This window comes from Dryobates pubescens, chromosome 4 (assembly GCF_014839835.1).
Source record: "Dryobates pubescens isolate bDryPub1 chromosome 4, bDryPub1.pri, whole genome shotgun sequence".
Taxonomy (NCBI): domain Eukaryota; kingdom Metazoa; phylum Chordata; class Aves; order Piciformes; family Picidae; genus Dryobates; species Dryobates pubescens.
In genome coordinates, this window is record NC_071615.1 from 39,594,777 (window position 1) to 39,613,139 (window position 18,363).

The 18,363-nt window shown below is 40.7% G+C and overlaps 1 protein-coding gene across 1 annotated transcript in view; it reads left to right on the plus strand.

Annotated features, from left to right (window-relative positions):
* The first annotated feature begins 12,831 nt into the window (after positions 1-12,831).
* Positions 12,832-18,363, plus strand: part of AHR (aryl hydrocarbon receptor) — a 55,345-nt gene continuing 49,813 nt past the window's right edge. The window contains exon 1 of the mRNA XM_054161154.1: positions 12,832-13,310. Within this exon, the coding sequence (XP_054017129.1) occupies positions 13,255-13,310 (56 nt within the window). The 5' untranslated portion in view covers positions 12,832-13,254. The remainder of the gene's footprint in view (positions 13,311-18,363) is intronic.

Consider the following 18,363-nt stretch of genomic DNA (forward strand, 5'->3'; position numbering starts at 1 on the left):
TGTCCAATATCACTTTCCATGTATTTAATTTAGACAGCTTAAGCATTCATTCTTGAAGAATACACCTAAATTTCAGTAAGAAAGCTATTAAAGGGAACATTTCTACCCCTGGATTTTTTGCTTGTTTTGCTCTCATTGCTTGTTTTCCCCATGCTTTCAAAATAACCAAAGTTCTGTGTGGTTTCATGAATATGTCTTTGTGCAGAATACAGCTGCAGAAGAAACAAAACACATTCTGACGAAGGGTGATGGAGGTACTTTCAATGACTAATGCACATAGCTTTACATTGTTGCCTGCCTATTCAACTGCTAATGATTAGACATCAATAAAGGTTAAAAAAAAAAAAAAGAGTTAAAAACTGGGGGAAAGGGAGGAAAGGTAAAATAATGGCAATGGTACAATCTCCCCACATCTCTTCAAAGCTATGGAGAAAAGTACTTGCACATTAGGTATATTGGCATAAGACTGCTTATTAGGTAAGTCACTAAATTTGGATCAAGGGAAGCCAAAAGTCTCAAGCACCTCTAAAATAGGAAGTTTGAAAAGAAAGGAGAAGCTATCAAAAATGTGCCATTGATATCTGTTCAAAACAACACAGTAATTTTTTGTTTGTTCTCTTTTCAGTGGTGGGATCAGCTCACAGAGAGGGATTATTTATTTATTACTTTTCCTAAAGGCTTTTTACCTTGCAAAAAGTAATATAAATTACTCTGTTTCTAAAGCCCTCTGTCAGCACAAACATGCTGCGACAAGTTCCCCCAAGGAAAGTCCTGTAGAGTCCAAATCCCAGCTGAAATTCCTGAGTGAGCCATGCTGAATATTTGAGACTTCTACCTGATTGCTGGTCGGAGTGATTGGATTGCAGAATACCAACTTGAAAGGTACAAAAGCCTGAGGATCTGTACATCTGGCAGTACAGGTGGCTGCTCATCAAACCAAAGAGCAACACTTTTTTTTTTTTTCTTCTGTTTTTTTTCTGAATCCTATCACTCCTTAGAAAAATGTGAAGAAGTTGCAAAAGTACTCATTGGATGCCTTTTGTTAACTTTATATTCAGCAATATCTTTTCCTGGATTGTATTTAGACTGCTGAGATGGAGTACTTTGTAATTCATTCTGGTGTGCTCCTTTGCTTGTGCTAAGCAGATATTTTAAAGATGTGTTGATGTAGTGCTTACAGACATGCTTCAGTGGTGGGCTTGACAGTGCTGGGTTAACTGTTGGACTTATGATCTTAAAGGTCTTTTCCAACCAAAATGGTTCTATGATTTTGTGATTCTACCCTGCTCCACAGCACACATAGGAAGGAATATCCTTCCTACAGCGTTTCTTCTTGCAGTGTGAAATGGAGTATGGAAAATAAGGGAAAAGGAAAAGAGAGAGAATTGCAGCTCACTTCATCCTGCCATAGAATGCAGCCAGCATCCTATGCCAGCACAGGTACTAACAGCTTTGACAGCTGGGATGAACCATTCATTTCAGCAGAAGCTCTTGCAAAGCAGAATGCTGCTGAGTTGATGAGGAGAGCTACTTCTCTTAAATTGGAGTAATTTCTGGGAATAAGACAGGATTAATATTAAATATCACACATAAAAACTACAGTTTTCTAGAAAATAATATGATTTTTTTTCCTCTATCACCATTGTAATAGTTTCACTTACAAGAGAAGGCAGGAATAGTATCACCATGTTGCTGTCCTGATTATTTTATTGAACAACAATAAGCTTGAAAAGAACTAATTTTTTTCCATCTGTGTGTCTTTGTACATCTGTTAAGTTAAATAGATTGAAAGGACTGGGAAATACTACCAGACTATGTGATTTCTATGGGTTTTATGTAGCTATTTAAAAAACAAAAACCCAAACATTTATTTTATAAAGAAGACACAGAGGAGTTGAAATATGAAGTATTGCTAAATCTTATTCTGTAAGTTACGTCATTCTTATCAAGTATTTCTGAAAACACAGGCTCAACCAAAAGAGCACAATATATCAAATATTACCAACATTGGCTATTCTTACACCACATAAATACCAAGAAACTCTATTAAATATAAATTAAAAATCTATTAAGTGCTAATCATAGTAATTCAGCAGTAAAAGGGATATATTCGTTCCTTCCCCTGTGACACAGTGTGGCTTAAACCAGGATAATTTGTTCATTTGTAGAAAATTCTTCTCTGATTGCATATAGCTTGATGCTAGAAATTATTTGGTTTCTGACTGCATGTCAGGAATATATAAATCATTTCAGGATACTGTGATACATACACAAAAAATGTAGGTTGCACCATTTATGTACTGCAGTTGTAATAAACTTGGAGAGGATCACAGTGGGTTGTTCTAGCCACCACAAGGCTAACCTATCTACAGCATCATCACCAAGTTTTGTATCACTAACCATGTCTATGACAAATTTTGCTATGGTAGCAACTATTCAGTTGCTTATGGGTAGGATGCACATAGATCCTGAAAGAACAGACCTAGCAAAGTCAGAACATGTATAACTACAGCAGGAACAGAATGGCACAAGCATATCTGAAATTTTTGTACTTAATGTTATTCATATAATTAAAAGAAGTTCAGGTGACCCTAAGCCATGATTTTATGGTTACCATATTTCTAACCATCAGGAATTGTAACAATTTTAACATTTTAGACCCCAAATCCTAAGTGGCACTTTTCTTTATTCTGTTCTGCCTACAACAGGAAAAAAAAGGGAAAAAAAGGAAGAAGAAATGAGACAAAGAGTAAAAAACAAAAATGAGCTACATTTCTTTCATCTCCATAACTACAAAGGGAAGGAAAACAAGGACAAAACACACAGAAGGTAACTACCAGGTTCTGTCCTTATCAAGATAACTGCCTCATTGTGTCCATTAAAAATGTTGTCATGACTTAAGTTCAAACTTTGGCCTTAAACAATGGAGGCCACAAAATACATATTTGCTACATATTGAAAATGTTATGGGAATGACCTAAATATTTTATACAAGGGTAGCAATACATCTTGAACAAACATTATCTAGCCATAACATTCTGGAACATGGACAGCTGAAACAATTGTGGCTGAGGAGAGGCTCCTTCCAGAAGACTAATATCCCAAAGTAAATTTGTTTTCAGGTCTCCTTTTAGAAATGCTTTCTTTTTTCTCAGTTTACTGCAGAAGGGCTGTGTGGTGGGGGAGATGGAGGTTTCCCTTTGTATGTCCTTCCCTGAAGGCTTCACTGAGAAAGAACTATTGTAAATTTACAAGATGCTCCGTGGAGCCGAAAGGTTACCAGAAGACTACAGAAATAAGTTGTAGATTATTCCCTTATCTTTCCCTTCTTTTGTCCATTTTTTTGGACTGGTTGATTCTAGAACATGGACATAAAAGGCAACATCTATCTAGGAAATTAAGTAGAGCCTAGATGTCAGCAATGACCTGGATACTGCAATTCAGATATACAGACTGTTAAAAATGTAAAATTCCTTGTATGGCTCTCTGCCACTGTCACTGCTGCCATGAAAAACTTTAAACGTAACAGCATATTTATCACCAGATCCTATGGTTACTTTGCTAAAAAAAAATATTAGGAAGCAATAGCTTCCATGGTTCTATGAACTACTAGTGGAACTCTGTGATTTTCTCTTTTGTCTCCCTCTTTTTTCCCCAGATTTCTTAAATGTCATGGTTTTGGTCATAAGCTTCTCCTTAGCCACTGTCACTTTTCAGTAACAACTGCTTCCTAGCATTGGCTTATTGTTGTTTCGGATTTGCTTGTCTGCTGCGCTTAATCTCATTCCTTTTCATCAGTTTTATTTTTCTGTTCAGCTCTGGTGGCATTTATAGGAATGTACTGTATGAATCCCACTTTTAGAAAGAAATGTGCCCTTGTGGCCAAGAGGGCAAACAGTATCCTGGGGTGCATTAGGAGGAGTGTGTCCAGCAGATCGAGGGAGGTTCTCCTCCCCCTCTACTCTGCCCTGGTGAGACCTCACCCGGAAGAGTGCATGCAGTTTTGGGCTCCCCAGTTCAAAAGGGACAGGGATCTATTTGAGAGAGTCCAACGGAGGGCTACAAAGATGAATAAGGGACTGGAGCACTGCCTTATGAGAAGAGGCTGAGAGATCCATGGCTTTTTAATCTGGAGAAGAGAAGGCTGAGAGGGGATTTAATAAATGTTTACAAATATCTGAGGGCTGGGTGTCAAGAGGGAGGGGACAGGCTCTGCTCAGTTGCACCCTGTGATAGGACAATGAACAATAGATATAAACTACAGCACAGGAGGTTCCACCTCAGCATGAGGAGGAATTTCTTCACTGTGAGGGTCACAGAGCACTGGAACAAGCTCCCCAGAGGGGTTACAAAGTCTCCTTCTCTGGAAACTTTCAAGACCCATCTGGATGCATTCCTGTGCAACCTGTGCTAGATTCTATGGTCCTGGTCTGGCAGGGGGGGTGGACTTGATGATCTCCAGAGGTCCCTTCCAGCTCCTGGGATTCTGTGATCCTGTGAAGACTTTAAAAGTTCTGTGACTGAAAAAATTCCACAAGACTTCATTGTTATTAAATATATCAAGATTACACAGAGATGCCTGATTACTTTTATCAGATAACAAAAGCATAATTGCACCAAGAACAACATGATGTTCTCTTATTACTTAGTATGCACAAGACTATTTGCCAGACTTTCTGATCTGGTGGAATTAGGGAACTGGATGAAACAGAGACTCAGTTCACTGCATATTGTTATAACTATATTTTTTGCAAGGATAGCAGAACTCTTTACTAGAAAATAGAAAAATTCGATTGTAACAGACTTGTTGCATAGAATACATAGAATACATAGAATAAACCAGGTTGGAAGAGACCTTCAAGATCATCGCGTCCAACCCATTGCATTTCATTCAATAACATAACTTCAACAGAGTAACTTCAACTTCAACCTTAGTTGTAACTCCTGATTCTTCTAGGGTCAAGGTAGCAACAAGATCAGGAATTATCTCTTCCATCTTTGGAATAACACTTATAAGAAACCACATTTCTCTTAGGCCGTTATGCAGATCACAGGACATCTTAAGCCAAATCTGAAGGTCAGCTAAAACGTTGAGATAGACCAATGTACAGACCTCATGCAATTTCTGTGCTTGTTGTTTATTTTAAAATTCCATTTTACTTCAAAATGTCTTAGGTTCCTTGCAATCATGAACACATTCTTTTGAAGAACCATCTATTATGGGTCTTCATAAGAAGACTAGAGAAACCTCACCCTTAACTTTGTGGCCTGAAAGGGCCCAGATTCAAACTTACCAAGTACAGAGTCAGGGAATTCTTATAAAAGAAGTCTAGGATGAAAAATTAATGCCTATTGCCTCTAGGATATCTTTTTTAGTAAGCCTTTACAAAACAAGCTGTGAGCTGGCTCCAGATATATGCTCTCAGAAATAAATCAGCAGTATTTTATATCTCTGGAAATGAGCAACATTCAATATCTGGCAGATAGACTAGATAGCAGCTTCAGTGACGGTTTCGGGGAAATGATAAACTTCTGAAGCTTTGTGGTGATGCAATCTATTGTAGCTTTAGGGATGCAGTAAGAATATTTGTGTGAAACACTGAAGAAATAGCTCTGACCACTATTGTGCTGAGATCACAGGAACTGCTAAGAGCACTGACAATCATAAAAACTGGCACTGCGAGTTTTGAAGCTGTTTTTATCTACAGTCTTCTAAAAGATTCAAAACATACACATACATAAAAAAGCACTTCTTTTTAAAAGATCTTTTATTGAAGGAATGCCCAAGATAGCTTTTTTTGCCACTTCAGTATTTTATCTGCCAAGGACATTACAGAGTTAAATGTGCAATATAGAATACAATTTATAAACAAGGCAAATTCATTTATAATAAACACCGAACACAATTCAGTATTTTCAATGACATTAGTGTAAAGAGAAAAACATTTAAAGAGCATTCTGAACTGCAAAAGAACACTCTAGACATTGGTCTGGGTTTGGGGTTTTTTTGGGTTTGTTGGTTGTTGGGTTTTTGTAAGTCTATAGCATACAAACATTTAAGAGAGAGCTTCTGCATAGCTGAGATTGTTCAAATCTTACTCTTTAGATGCATCCGAGGCTCTACAATGAAGCTGATGCTACATAGCTAGTTGTGAGCATGCAGGGGAGCATCAGGGCACATTGATTGGAAGGTTTTCAGAAGGCTCATTACCAGCAAGTGTGAAATACTGCAAGTTATTCTGTATGGGCCAGAGTGAATTCTAAGAACCAGACCACATCTTTATGATGTGTGGCTATCAACAGTTGTGGCTTGCTTAGGGATACATGTAAACACAGTCTGCTTGGAACATTGAACAGGATAAATGTGGACTAAAAGAAAGGATAAAGCAAACAATACATCAAATGGTTTGTGAGCAGTTTTCAATACTGAGAAGAAAAAACTACTATTTGTAGATTAAGTGTTCAAGTGTTTCCCATAGCAAAGATACCTGTTCCTGTTACCCTTTCTCCAGTGTTATTGTTTGCTCTACATAATGTGGTAGTTCTCTGGATACATGCTGGCTTTAATTCTCTAGAGACCGTTTCCTTAATTTCCTGCCCTAACAGACTCACTGTCCTCTCTCTTCACTTCCTCAGGTCACAGATGAAATCAAAGAAAATTTATTTTTGGAATGACGGAAAGTTGTAGTCACTCTGGAGGAAAAGAGATGTTAAAGGTCTGGATTACAAAAGCCCTGGATGGGTTACACAGAGGGCTGGTGTCTCCCTGTGACAAAAGACTGTAAATGATGGGTAGGACAATTAGGCATCAGGCATGACACAAGTACAGCTCACCATGCTTTTGGGAACTATAGGCTCAATGAATTACTGCATTTTCTACCATATAAATAAAAATAGTTTGAGTGGAACTAACACATACCACATTTTTGTTCTCAAGTGGTCTATTTACTGGGTAGGTATTAAAGTCACTGTGCTTGAGCTTCTGGTCTTTTTGTTCTTGTTTATTATTTATTATACATTATGTTCATGGAAATCTGTGTAATTTCACAGATTTCATATTGGTTTTAGTCTTGGCCTTTGTCATTCAGACATCTCTGTAACTATTTGCTGGTGTTTTCATATTCTTCTCTATGCATATCTACTACATATGACAGGAAGTCCCACTAAAAAGAGAGAGAACACAATTGTCATTCATACAATACCTGCAGCTTGCCTTAGTCATGGAAAGGTTTTATATGACTAAATTAAAATTCATGATGACTAGATGTATTTATTGAAATTAGCTCAGTTTTGTTGGTACAGAAACTAAACTCTGGCATGGCAACTGCATTGTCACTTCTAATTCAGATCACTTTTTTTACTCATTAGTCTTACTTTGTATATACCCTTTCCCCTTAATGAGAGCAGAAAGGGAATTTGCAGCCTACTGATTTAGCCATCATAATTGTAAGCTTGTTTCAGGCCCTCTCAAAACACAGGTTTTGTTAATATTACCAGCCAATTTAGCAACAAAGCCTTGGTAATAAATATAGTTCAGTAGTATTTTTAAAGTAGAAGTAAAATGATCAGCTCTTTTTGTATTTGTTCTGCCTATAACAACACAGAAGGTCTTGATGTAGCAAGATCACATGTTGGTACAGCTGGATCATATGCTGCCCACATTTGCTGATTGTCATGGTGATTTACTGTTCTGACCAAAACTTTCCTGCTTCTGCATACTAATGATCGCAAGCTGTTTGTAACATTTATGGCCAAAAGCACTGGAAATACAGTCTAAGATCATATTTGTACTAGTAAGTTAAACGAGTGTCATGGAATGTTAAAACTCAACCGCTGGTAGTTTTAAATAGTTAGAATCATCCTTTACACAATTTTGGCACGTTCCTACATCATTTCTGGGGACAGTCCAGGGGTTAGCTCAGGTCAGTGGCCATTAGCAGCTTTCATGCAACCACCTTAGTTTAGAAACTAAGAAAATACACTTGTATGGGTCTGATTCATTCTGTGCCAGTGAGCATTGGTGGCAGGGAAGGAAAGTATTTGTTGATCCTGATAGTCCGACTGTCAGAAACCTTGTCCAGCACATGCAGAAACAGTACTTCTATAAATAATAAACTGGCTTGTAGTTGCAGACACAACTCTGTATATTTATACAATGAACAAATTTACCTCTTGTGAAGGAGGGGAACAGGAAGGACTGCTGCTCAGTCAATCAGGTGTCTAACTGCTGATGTCTTGGTTAAGAAGCTATACCAGGTCTTCCTGACTTGCCCTTGGGAAGAGATGACTGATTAGTTTATGGCTCACAGTACTTGACTGGGAGTGGATTACAGTGGATTAAAATAATCCAGTGGCTCATGTATTTTTCAGGACAAATACATGAAGTTCATTGGGAATGATAATGTAAGACTTTTTTAGCTATATAATAAAATCTACTTTTAATGCTTGCTGGAGAACAGGGTGGCTGAGTATTTTAGGAAGGGAAAGTTAATTGATATTGTTTGCTGTATCCGTATAGCTCTTCAGAACTCTTGTTGGTTGTTTTGTTGTTTTGGGGTTTTTTTTTTAGATTAAAGGTTATATTGAACTGAGAGGCATTTTTTGTATAAACTTGATCTCTTCTGCTCATTTCTGCATATGAAAGAACACCAGAAAATAGAAAGCAACGAACTGATTTTTCTATTTAATCTATAATGATATTGTTCCATTAATCCTGTACTTACAGGAACATGTTTTTCATATCATAGGATCTGAGCAGAATCATGATCCTGCCTCATAGATGATACTAAATTCTCCAACTTTCTCAAAGAGGAAAAGTCTTCAACACTGTCTCTAGATATGCTTCTCATCTACTCAGGATATTTTATGGGGCCCTGTAGAAACAATCAAGACTATAGATTTAATTGGGTTAGTGCAATTTAATTAATTTAAAATAATTAAAATACCTCTATTATAAAAAAACCTTTTAGTCCTAACCATCATATGAGGATCATAGTCTACTTGCCCAAATATTAATTACATTTCATATTTTTTGTCTTTTTTAAATGGAATACGCAATAGAAAACCAGACATAATTTTAAACATTGGCATATCAGAAGCTCCTGCAAGAGTAGTGGGTGTGGGAAGCCATGTGTGGGGATGGGAGAAGAGAAGAAAAGAGTGCTGGTTGTATCCTATATTGCAAAGCCAAAAAGATCAGGAGAAAAAAAAATGTTTCTTGCCAACCTCATTCTTGTAAATTCTGTAGGAATTTGTGTAGGAAAATCATCATAAGGCTGTGCACTATTATTCCCATTACTGAATTTCTTTTTTGTAGATACAATTATTTCTCTCTAAGTTTTAAAATGCAGGCACGATTTCCCTCAAATATTCCTGGTTCCTCACAGTAAAACATTCCTGTGAACTTCCCAGACACTAAACAATCAGTACATAGGCTATTCACTGACTCTAATTCAAATTCCCCAGGTGATTAGTTCCCTGAAATGAGTATGAAGAGAGTCATCAGAGTTACCATAGGTATTCTTTCTTATCAGAACAAAGGTACATGGAAAATAATATCTAAATCATTGGTAGTTCTATATAACCCCCAAATTTGAGCTGCATAAATCACAATTTTAAAACATAACTTATTTTCTTTGTCAGGACACAGAAATATCACAGATAATCAAAAGAGATTTATTCTGTGTTATTTGCACTGGAAACAGCTAGAACAAGTCAACACACAGAATTAAGTTGAGGGAAATCAGATTTTGGCCATGGACACAGAGAGGCTAGAAATGAGTCAGAGATGACCCTAAGATAAAAAATAGTCTTTATAATTCTTATAATTTCCTCCCAAACGACATGACTTTGTTGGTCTTGTAGTAATCCTGTGAAACACCAGCCCACTCAGAAATTTCTGTTTAGTAAGAGTTCCCTCTTCCAAACAGCTCCCACATCATGAAATGAGTGAGGGGCCAGCAGACAGCTGAAGAGGAGACTGTGCAGGGCAGGAGAAGCAGAAATGAGGCAGAACGGATGCACAGAGAAAAAGAGTATCACTCATTTTGGAGTCAGATATGACTGCTGACAAGTGAGAGCTCTTGAAGCTTCAGAGACTGATAACCAGAAAGAATAATGGATACAGAAGAATACATTCCTTAATATGCCACCTCAGGAACAAGGGAAAGTATGGTTCACTAAATGCATAAATACATTTTTCTTTAAAATTTCCTCATTGGATAGCATCACAATTCATGACTATAAAGGCAAAAATGATGGATTTGAGCAATGAGAAGAAAAGTCATCAACTATTTAAGACTATTTTTAAGGGAAGATGTGATCTTTAGTCTAGACCGAGAAAGCCACCTGGGTAGGAGCCTAGAGATAAAATGAGAAGAGTCTACTCTGAGCTGTACAATACACAAGAAAATAATCTGCACAGGATTCCACATGACATCAACCGCAGTGATCTTTAGCAAGACCAAGCATGTTGTTAAACTTGAAAAAAAAATAATATTTTTAAAAAGAATATTAATAAAATCCCAACAACAACAACAAAAACCTATGCTGTAAAGCAGGCTCTGCATTTGCTAAATCATGATTGTAGTTTTTGCTTCCTTTACGCTGAATATGAGGCAAGATCTCTGCTTGAAATTACTTTACTTGAAGATCTCTATTGAAATCATGAAGTCGAAAATAAAATACCAAGGGTTAGGCAAAGACTTAGTAAGAATATCAGGTGAGCACAGATTTGTAAAAGCTGTGGATAATATGACAGAGAAATTTTTAGGTGACTTTGTCTAAAAATACCCAGTGACACATAAAGACATTCTCCATACATTCCGTGATTCTCTGTGTGCTGGACATATGACATTCCCTATTTGTTGTTAAAGAGGTGGCTGAAATAAAGGAGTGGATTGAAGAAAATGCGTTAATTTCCATTTTTGGCCTTAAAATTGAAAGAACAAGGGTGATGGAGAAGAGAAAGTAAGACATGGTGTACAGTAGTGCCCATCTTTTTGCAGAATGCTAAGATACTGTGAAGAGAATGAGGTGGAAAGTGACTGAGGAGAATCTAGGGAATAGCTGACGTCTTCTGCAAAGGTGTTTGGCCAGGAATGTGGCAGGAATATGACTGCAAGGTATTAACTTATAAGGTGGATGGTTTTTTACTGTATATTTTTAAAATGTTTTTTAAATGTTGCTTTCATATTTTTCAAAATATCCTTTGATCAGCTCCAGGAGCACTAACAAAGCACTCCATCATCGTTAAGGTTTAGTCAAATTAATTTTCTCTGCATATTGTGGCTTCAGCGTACTTCACATCTGAGATAGCTTCCCAGGCAATTAAACCCGAGCAATTAAGCCGGTAAACAAGGGTGCGTTATGCTGCCTAATCCCAGCTGCGAGCGCCGGAGGAGGCCGGGGCGCCGGGACGCCCGGTCCCACGGGAGACAGCGGCGGCCACAGTGCTTCTGCGGGGCGGACACCGCGCTCAGCCTGCCGGCTGGTTAGGACCAGGTTTTGCACAATACCGGGCTTTTACCGCACGGCAATACCTGAGCCACTGCTAACCACCTCCGCCAGCAGAGCGGAGCAGAAACAGTTGCGTAACCGGGGCTTCTGTGCGAGCTCCCACCGCTGGTGCTGGGCTGACAGCCCGGGCAGCTTCTGCAGACGAGCAGACACCAGCACCACGGACACTGCCTTGGCCTCCCGGCAGCAGGGCACGAACGGCTGCTGGGGGACCGCAGCGTGGGAGCAGGGCTGAGGCTGCCTCTGTGTCGCTCTCCGGCTCCGAGGAAGCTCTTCTCGGCTCTCGTTTCAGCAGTGACCGTGTACAAGCTGTGTTTACACTGGGCGACTCCCAGGCTCCCAAGTTTAGTGCTGAGACAAAATTTATTGCGGTTATTCAGAGGGAAGTGTTCTGCTGCTTCTGCGAGAGGAAACCAGAAGAAAATGGGCGGGAGGAGCGGCGGCGGGTCCGAAAGGCACCGGGACTGCGCTTGGATGGTTTTATTTGTCAGCGGTTTAGCAGCACTTCTTACTTTTTGCGGCACTGTTCCTTTCCTTTAAAACGTTTTGCTTCAAATGTCAGTGTAATAACCCAGGGGGTTGCCCCTAATGAGATGAACCACGTCTTCGTCCAGCGAGAGGCAACCTTGCCCGCAGTGACTTTCCTTTCTTTCCCCAGGTGTCCTTCTGTCCTCGCCCCTAGTGAGGCTCCGTACCTTCCCATTTCTCCTCCCACGGGTTCCCCTACCCAGGGCTTCCCCCCACACGTTTTGGGCGGTGATGTATTATTGGTTTCTCTGCTAGGCGATCTGTGGCCGGGGCGTTTGCAGTCCAGGGGAGGCGGGAAGCGGGGCAGACACAGGGTAGGAAGGGGTGTGACAAACACAGACCTCACCGTGCCGCTGAGGTAGTGTAATTTTTTGCTTTCAAAAGTGAGAGCTGCTGTTTTGTTGCTGTTTTTTTTTTTTTGGTTATTTTTTCTTATGAGGGCTACTTGGGCGCTTGGAGGTGACCTTCCTTCTCACTTGCCGCGGGAGGGCCCCGCGCACCTCTCCCTGGCCTCCACAGGCTTCAGAGTTTTGTCTTTCCGACCCCCATCCCTGGGCCGGCACCCCCTGCGCGCCCCCCTCCGCCGTCGCCCCGGTCCTCCCTCTCCTCGCATGACCTTCCCAACATGGCGGCACGGGCGCCCCCTCCTCCCTCCGCCCCGCCGCCGCGAGGGGCCTCCTCGGCGAGGGGGCGGCAGTGGCTGTCAGCCGGGCGGGGCGGGACCCGGACGGGAGAGCGCGGCGGCGGGAGGAGCGGGCGCGGGGCTGGGCCGGGCGGGGCGATGCTGTGTGGCCCGGCCCGGCGCACACTGACAGGCGCTCGGCCAGCAGACGGCGGCCGCTGTGCACCCTCCCGTCGCCGCAGAGGGAGCCGGCCGGGAGACGGGGGGTGAGCAACGCCGGAAAGCCCTGGCCGCCCCCACACCTGTGCCCTCTGGGGGCGGCGAGTGGGTGTAGCCTGCGCTGATCACCTGGGATCCCCGCCCCGTGTCGCCTCCGCCTCCCGTCCTCGCCCGGCCGGAGAAGGCGCCACCGCTGGTGCGAACGAGCGCGCTCCCGGGCGGCCGCGGAACAGCAGGGCCGAAGCGAAGCTAGGGGCTGCAGCGCCGGTGCGGCTCGCCCTCTCCAGACAGCCGAGCTAAGGCGGGCAGGAGCACGGCGGTCCCCGGCCGGTAGAGGCTGCGGCGCGGGGCGCTGGAGCCGCGGCAGGATGAATCCCAATGTCACCTACGCCAGTCGCAAGCGGCGGAAACCTGTGCAGAAAATGTAAGTGGCCTCGCGGGGCGGGAGGGAGAGAGAGAGACAGGGAGGGACAGGCCGGCTTCCCGGTGGCTGCCGTCCTGCCGCGTACTGCACCGTGGAGGCCCCGCGGGGGCGGCCAGTGGTGAGGTGCAGGGGTGTTTGGGAGAGGTGTTGCCTGTGGTGCTGATAATTGATTTTTTAGCTTTTTTTCTTAAAAAAAAAAAAAAAAAAAGAAAAAAAAAGGGGGTGGGTAGGGAGATATCGGGGCGCGGAGGGTCGAGGCGGTGGAAGGAGGGAGCGGTGCCTGTCGCGCGGCGCAGCCGGCTGACCTAGATTGGGAGGCATCTGAGGTGACGGCTGCTGAGCGGTGGCCGCGCTCACCCCGCCGGAACGGGTCCCGCTGGTGGGTGCCGTGCCGGGCGGGCGGGCTCCCGCGCCCTGGCTGCCGCCCACCCGCCGCCCCCTCCCTGCGCCGCGCGGGCCCGGGCCTCTCCGCGGCTGCCGGTGCGCTCAGGTGTCTCTTTGGGGAGCATGGGGTCGGAACCGGGAAAGGCTGGGCCGGTTCTCACCGTCTATGTTTAACATATTTGGGAGGCTTGAAGCAGCTTTTGCACTGGATGTTTACATTTGTTTAGCTCCCACAACCCAAGTGCTGCACACAGGTCAAAAGAGAAAAGAAAAAAAAATAGGTAGTCTGGCTACGTGGTGTCTTTTTATTAATTTATCTTTTTGAAACTCTAAGAACAGCTTAAGTGCCTGAGTAATCTTGTGTTATGCACCTGCTGGAGGTTTGGGTCCAAGGTTTTGCATGCTTTGCTAAAAGGCTGCTCTCACAGGAGTGATTTTTTTTCAGGCTAGAGGATATAACTTTTCACAGAATCACCAAGGTTGGAAGAGACCTCAAAGATCATCAAGTCCAACTTTTTGCTGAAAAACAAGAATCTATAGGTCATAAAAAAGTAACATAGCTAAACTACTGAGTTGCAAGAGAAATAAGCAAAACTCAAAAAATCCCCAAGTATTTCTGTAGGGTGCTCATGTAGAGGTAAAATAGCTGCCAAGACTACAATAGCATGAAAGGAGAGAATGACAAATACCATTTACAATAGGATTTCATTAAATATGTTTTTAGATTTCTAGCAGACAACTGTCTTGGGAGGAGGGGTATTAGCTTGAGTGCTTGCTGCTTTATATTTGGAGTTACTGGAATGAATGCATGTACATGGCTGGGCTTTCACCCTACAGATTAACACAAGAAGTCTAAGCATGCATTTTCCAAAATAAATTCCTTGGTAAAAGATACTTCATTATGAAAACAGTGATGTTTGCTTTGTTTGACTGTTTCCATGGAAAAAATGTAGAGTTACCTAATTAAATTCATACTGTAGATTTGGATTTTATGAATCAAATGAGTGTTTTTCATGAAGAAACAAAAACATACTGGTGGTCGTTGTAGACTGTTAGTAGCTAAAGGCAGATAATTCAGAAGTTCTTATTGGGAAAGGGCTAGGTATTCTGATATTGTAATCACTTTGTCTGACTTGCTATTAAATCCTGGTTAGCCTTAGTTAGAGGATGTGAAACCTACTCTTTTACATTACTTTAGTACCTACATAAGTAATCCGTTTCCAGGTATCTCCTCTTTGCGTAAGTTGGCTGAGCTGCTCAGATTAGTTGAACTCAAAACCTTTTTTTATTACTAATGGGAGCCATTTATCAATCAAGGGACTTTGTCCTTTAAGACCAAAGGGAAAAGTGTTTCTTCTTAAAAGTATTAATGTTAAAATGGTTTGCCTCTCCATAAATTGGAGGTTGATTATTAACCCACCTTGCTTGGGTTACTGGAGATGATTTTTATGCCAGACACTTAAGTTACACTTATGTTCCTTTTCTTCTCAAAATGGCCATGCTCTTTGGTTGCTGTTTCTGTTAGACCAATCTTACAAAACATTGCTAGTGTGTCAGAGGACTCTGATTTCTCGCATAACTATTTACAGACCGTAAGTTTAGGCCAAAAAAAAGAAAGGCAACAAGCTTCTGTAACTGGTGGGGGAGAGAAGATGTACTTGCTGCTGGTTAATAAAGGTTTGACACTACTGTGATTTTTATTTGTTCAAAGTTGATACTTCCTTCTCCCAGGAGAATTCACAGCTCTTCAGAACAAACAAGCAAAAAAAGATGATACTTTCTTGAAATGAGTATCTTCTATAGAAATTATTGTTACTGTAGAGAGTTGTAATGTTATATTTGTCATATATGTAACTCTGTGTGGAGCATGAGAATTGGTAACTGGTGGTGACAGGCAGCTAGCTGTAGTACCATGGAAAAACATGAGGTAGAAGAAAAACTTCTTGCTACAGGGGCAACTAACTCATTAAAGCAATTGTGGAAACTCAAATCCAGTTTAAGAAACTTGCCCTCTGCAACTCCTTGCTTCTGTTATGTGCAATGTAAAGAACAGAACCGAAGAGGGAATCTCAGACTATTGCCTGACAGCACTGAGTGTTGAAATGTGCTTTTTCTGATTCAGTAGGGAATTACAGTAACAGCTGAAAAAGAAAAGCAATCATGGGCGAACTTAATAGGCAACCGTTCCTGCAGTTTATCATGTTATCTTGTCATCTGAAAAGGGGGAAAAAAAAAAAAAAAAAGGCCTGCTAAACCATGTGCTCTCCAATTGCATGTAATACTCTACAGAAATCACTTAAAACCTCGGAGCCTTTAAATGTCTTCTTCGTTTAATATTTGGATGCTGCGAGTCCCCCTGGTGGCAACAGATCCATGGGATGTTTTTCTCCCCACAAGCTTGGGGCAGCAGTGGGAGGCCCCTGCTTTTTTGTTTTGGCTTTTTTTTCCCTCCAAAAAGTCTTTGATTCATTTTTTTTTTTCTAATGAGAGATAAAGCACAAATTTTATGGAAGTGGGATTTACAGTAGATAGCTTCTAACATTAGATGAAGGATATTCTATAAATGTAGCACCACCTTGCACTTGTTTTTCTGCATGCTAGCTCTGATTTGCTGTGGTTTTCTCTTTTTCAGTGTTTAAATAAGAATAGTTTTGTATAACTGGATAAATGTAGCAGACAGGGAACAGCGTGGAGAGACCTTAATGTTTCCTATTATGCAGGTGTGAAAGGTGTAATAGAATCTTTCTGTAGCAGACTAAAAAAGAAGTTATGTATCAGTTTTGTTCTGGGTTAGTTTAAATGTACTTATGATTTCAAGTACTCCAGATTAAAAATATTGGATGGGTTGATCCTTAATCATGTAATTTCAGAAAGCAATGCAGAGGTACTTAAATTGAAACTATTTATTCTTCTGAGGCAAACAAACAAGTACCAGAACAAGCTTTTACATTGGAAGTTTATCAAGAAAGAAAAAAATAATAATTAAAATACTCCTTTGAGTAAAGCAGTATCTGCTACAAACAGCGGCTTGCACCTCGTTTGAAATGTACACAGTAAAGCTTATCATATGTAGAATATATATAATTACCTTGTCCATCTCAGTGTACTTGTTTGTTGCATGTAGACTGCTACTTAAAAATTCACTGGTTCTAAGGTCTGTGGGGCTTTTTTTTTTTTTTTTGGTCGATTAGTTTTTGGTCTTCTTGCAAAAATGTACTTTTTAAAAAGAGAATATGCAGCAAATGGACATAGACAAATGTAGATAACATAGTTAGTAGATAGGGCCACGTGTTTATTTTTCATTCGCTTTCCAAATGGCTTTGGTTTGACATCCTAAACAGTAAAGAAATATGTTAAAGCTGAATGTAAAAACTTTCATTCTTGGTGGGTGTTCTGACTGTCCCTGTCAGTCTGATGGAGTTTTTCATACACCAAAACAACCTGAGCAAACTAAAGCTCTGTGTACCAGCATTAGGGGACCAGCATCCCTTCAGTGGCCTTCATTGCCTGCTGAAGAAACTACTTAGAAGGGTCTCTTACCCCTTCAAGATAAGGTGTTAACAACTTTTGATCGAAGAAGTTGATAGTCTGTAGTGTATCTTTGCTTCTGAAGGAATCATCAATAATTGTAAATTTGGTTTGAGAAATGAGAGTGCTTAGAAGTATTCTTCAGTTGATGAAGTAAACAGAATTTTGGAGGATTTCACCTATTGTAATATTTGCTTAATGGTAACATGCATTTCATATAACTGACTTGCTGAGTTAAATAATGCACACAACACATTAATGCGTGTACTAGTAAATATTATACATAGCTGAAAAGATTAAATCCAGTGGCTAAGTGACATTTATGTTCTTTCTTACATCCTTTTTCTCTAAGCAATAAACCAGTTCTGATGAACTTCTAATTATCATTTTTTAAGGTGTCAGTGTATCTTTAGTGCTCTTCTCACATGTTCTTTTATTTCCTGACTTTAGTTCACACTTAAGTCTTGTTAATAAGGTATCATTTTTAGTGCTTGGTTATTGGGGGTTTTGCAGCCTTTTCAAAGTGTGTGTTGTCATATTATGAAGAAAATTAATTTGTGCTTTCTAATTTTCTCAAGGAACTGCTTAAATATCCCTTTAAAAGTGTATGTTAACATGTAAATAGTGAAACTTAGGTCTTTTAGTAATTAAGACTCAGGTATTTGTGCTCTTTGTTTTAATCATGTTTTGTTGATGTCTGTGAAGGTCTAAGCTGGTAAGCAGGTGTAATAAAAGCTTCTGATTTAGTAGTCTGTAGCAGACCTGTGAAAATAGTAGTCAGCTAATGTTATGATGACAAATCTTTTAGAATTATTGAAGGAAGATTTAAGAGTGCTCGCTTGTCATTTAGCTGTTGGTTGATAAGGACTGTAGCTCAGTTTGGTGGCACTGAGTGTACAGAAACTTCTGTCTGGTCTTTGAATTCAGGTTCCCTGTGAAAGGTAAAAGAATTGAAAGATCAGCTTAAAATCCATTCCTTTCCCTAGTACTTTTTTTTTTCTTTTTAAACAGAACATATGCATGGATTTAATCTTTACAATGCAGAAAATCAAAATTATGTACTACGCAGCCTGGGTTGTTTTTAGCATCAAGGGTTTACATAAGTGGATGGAAAATAGTTTAGCTTGTTACTTAATGCCCC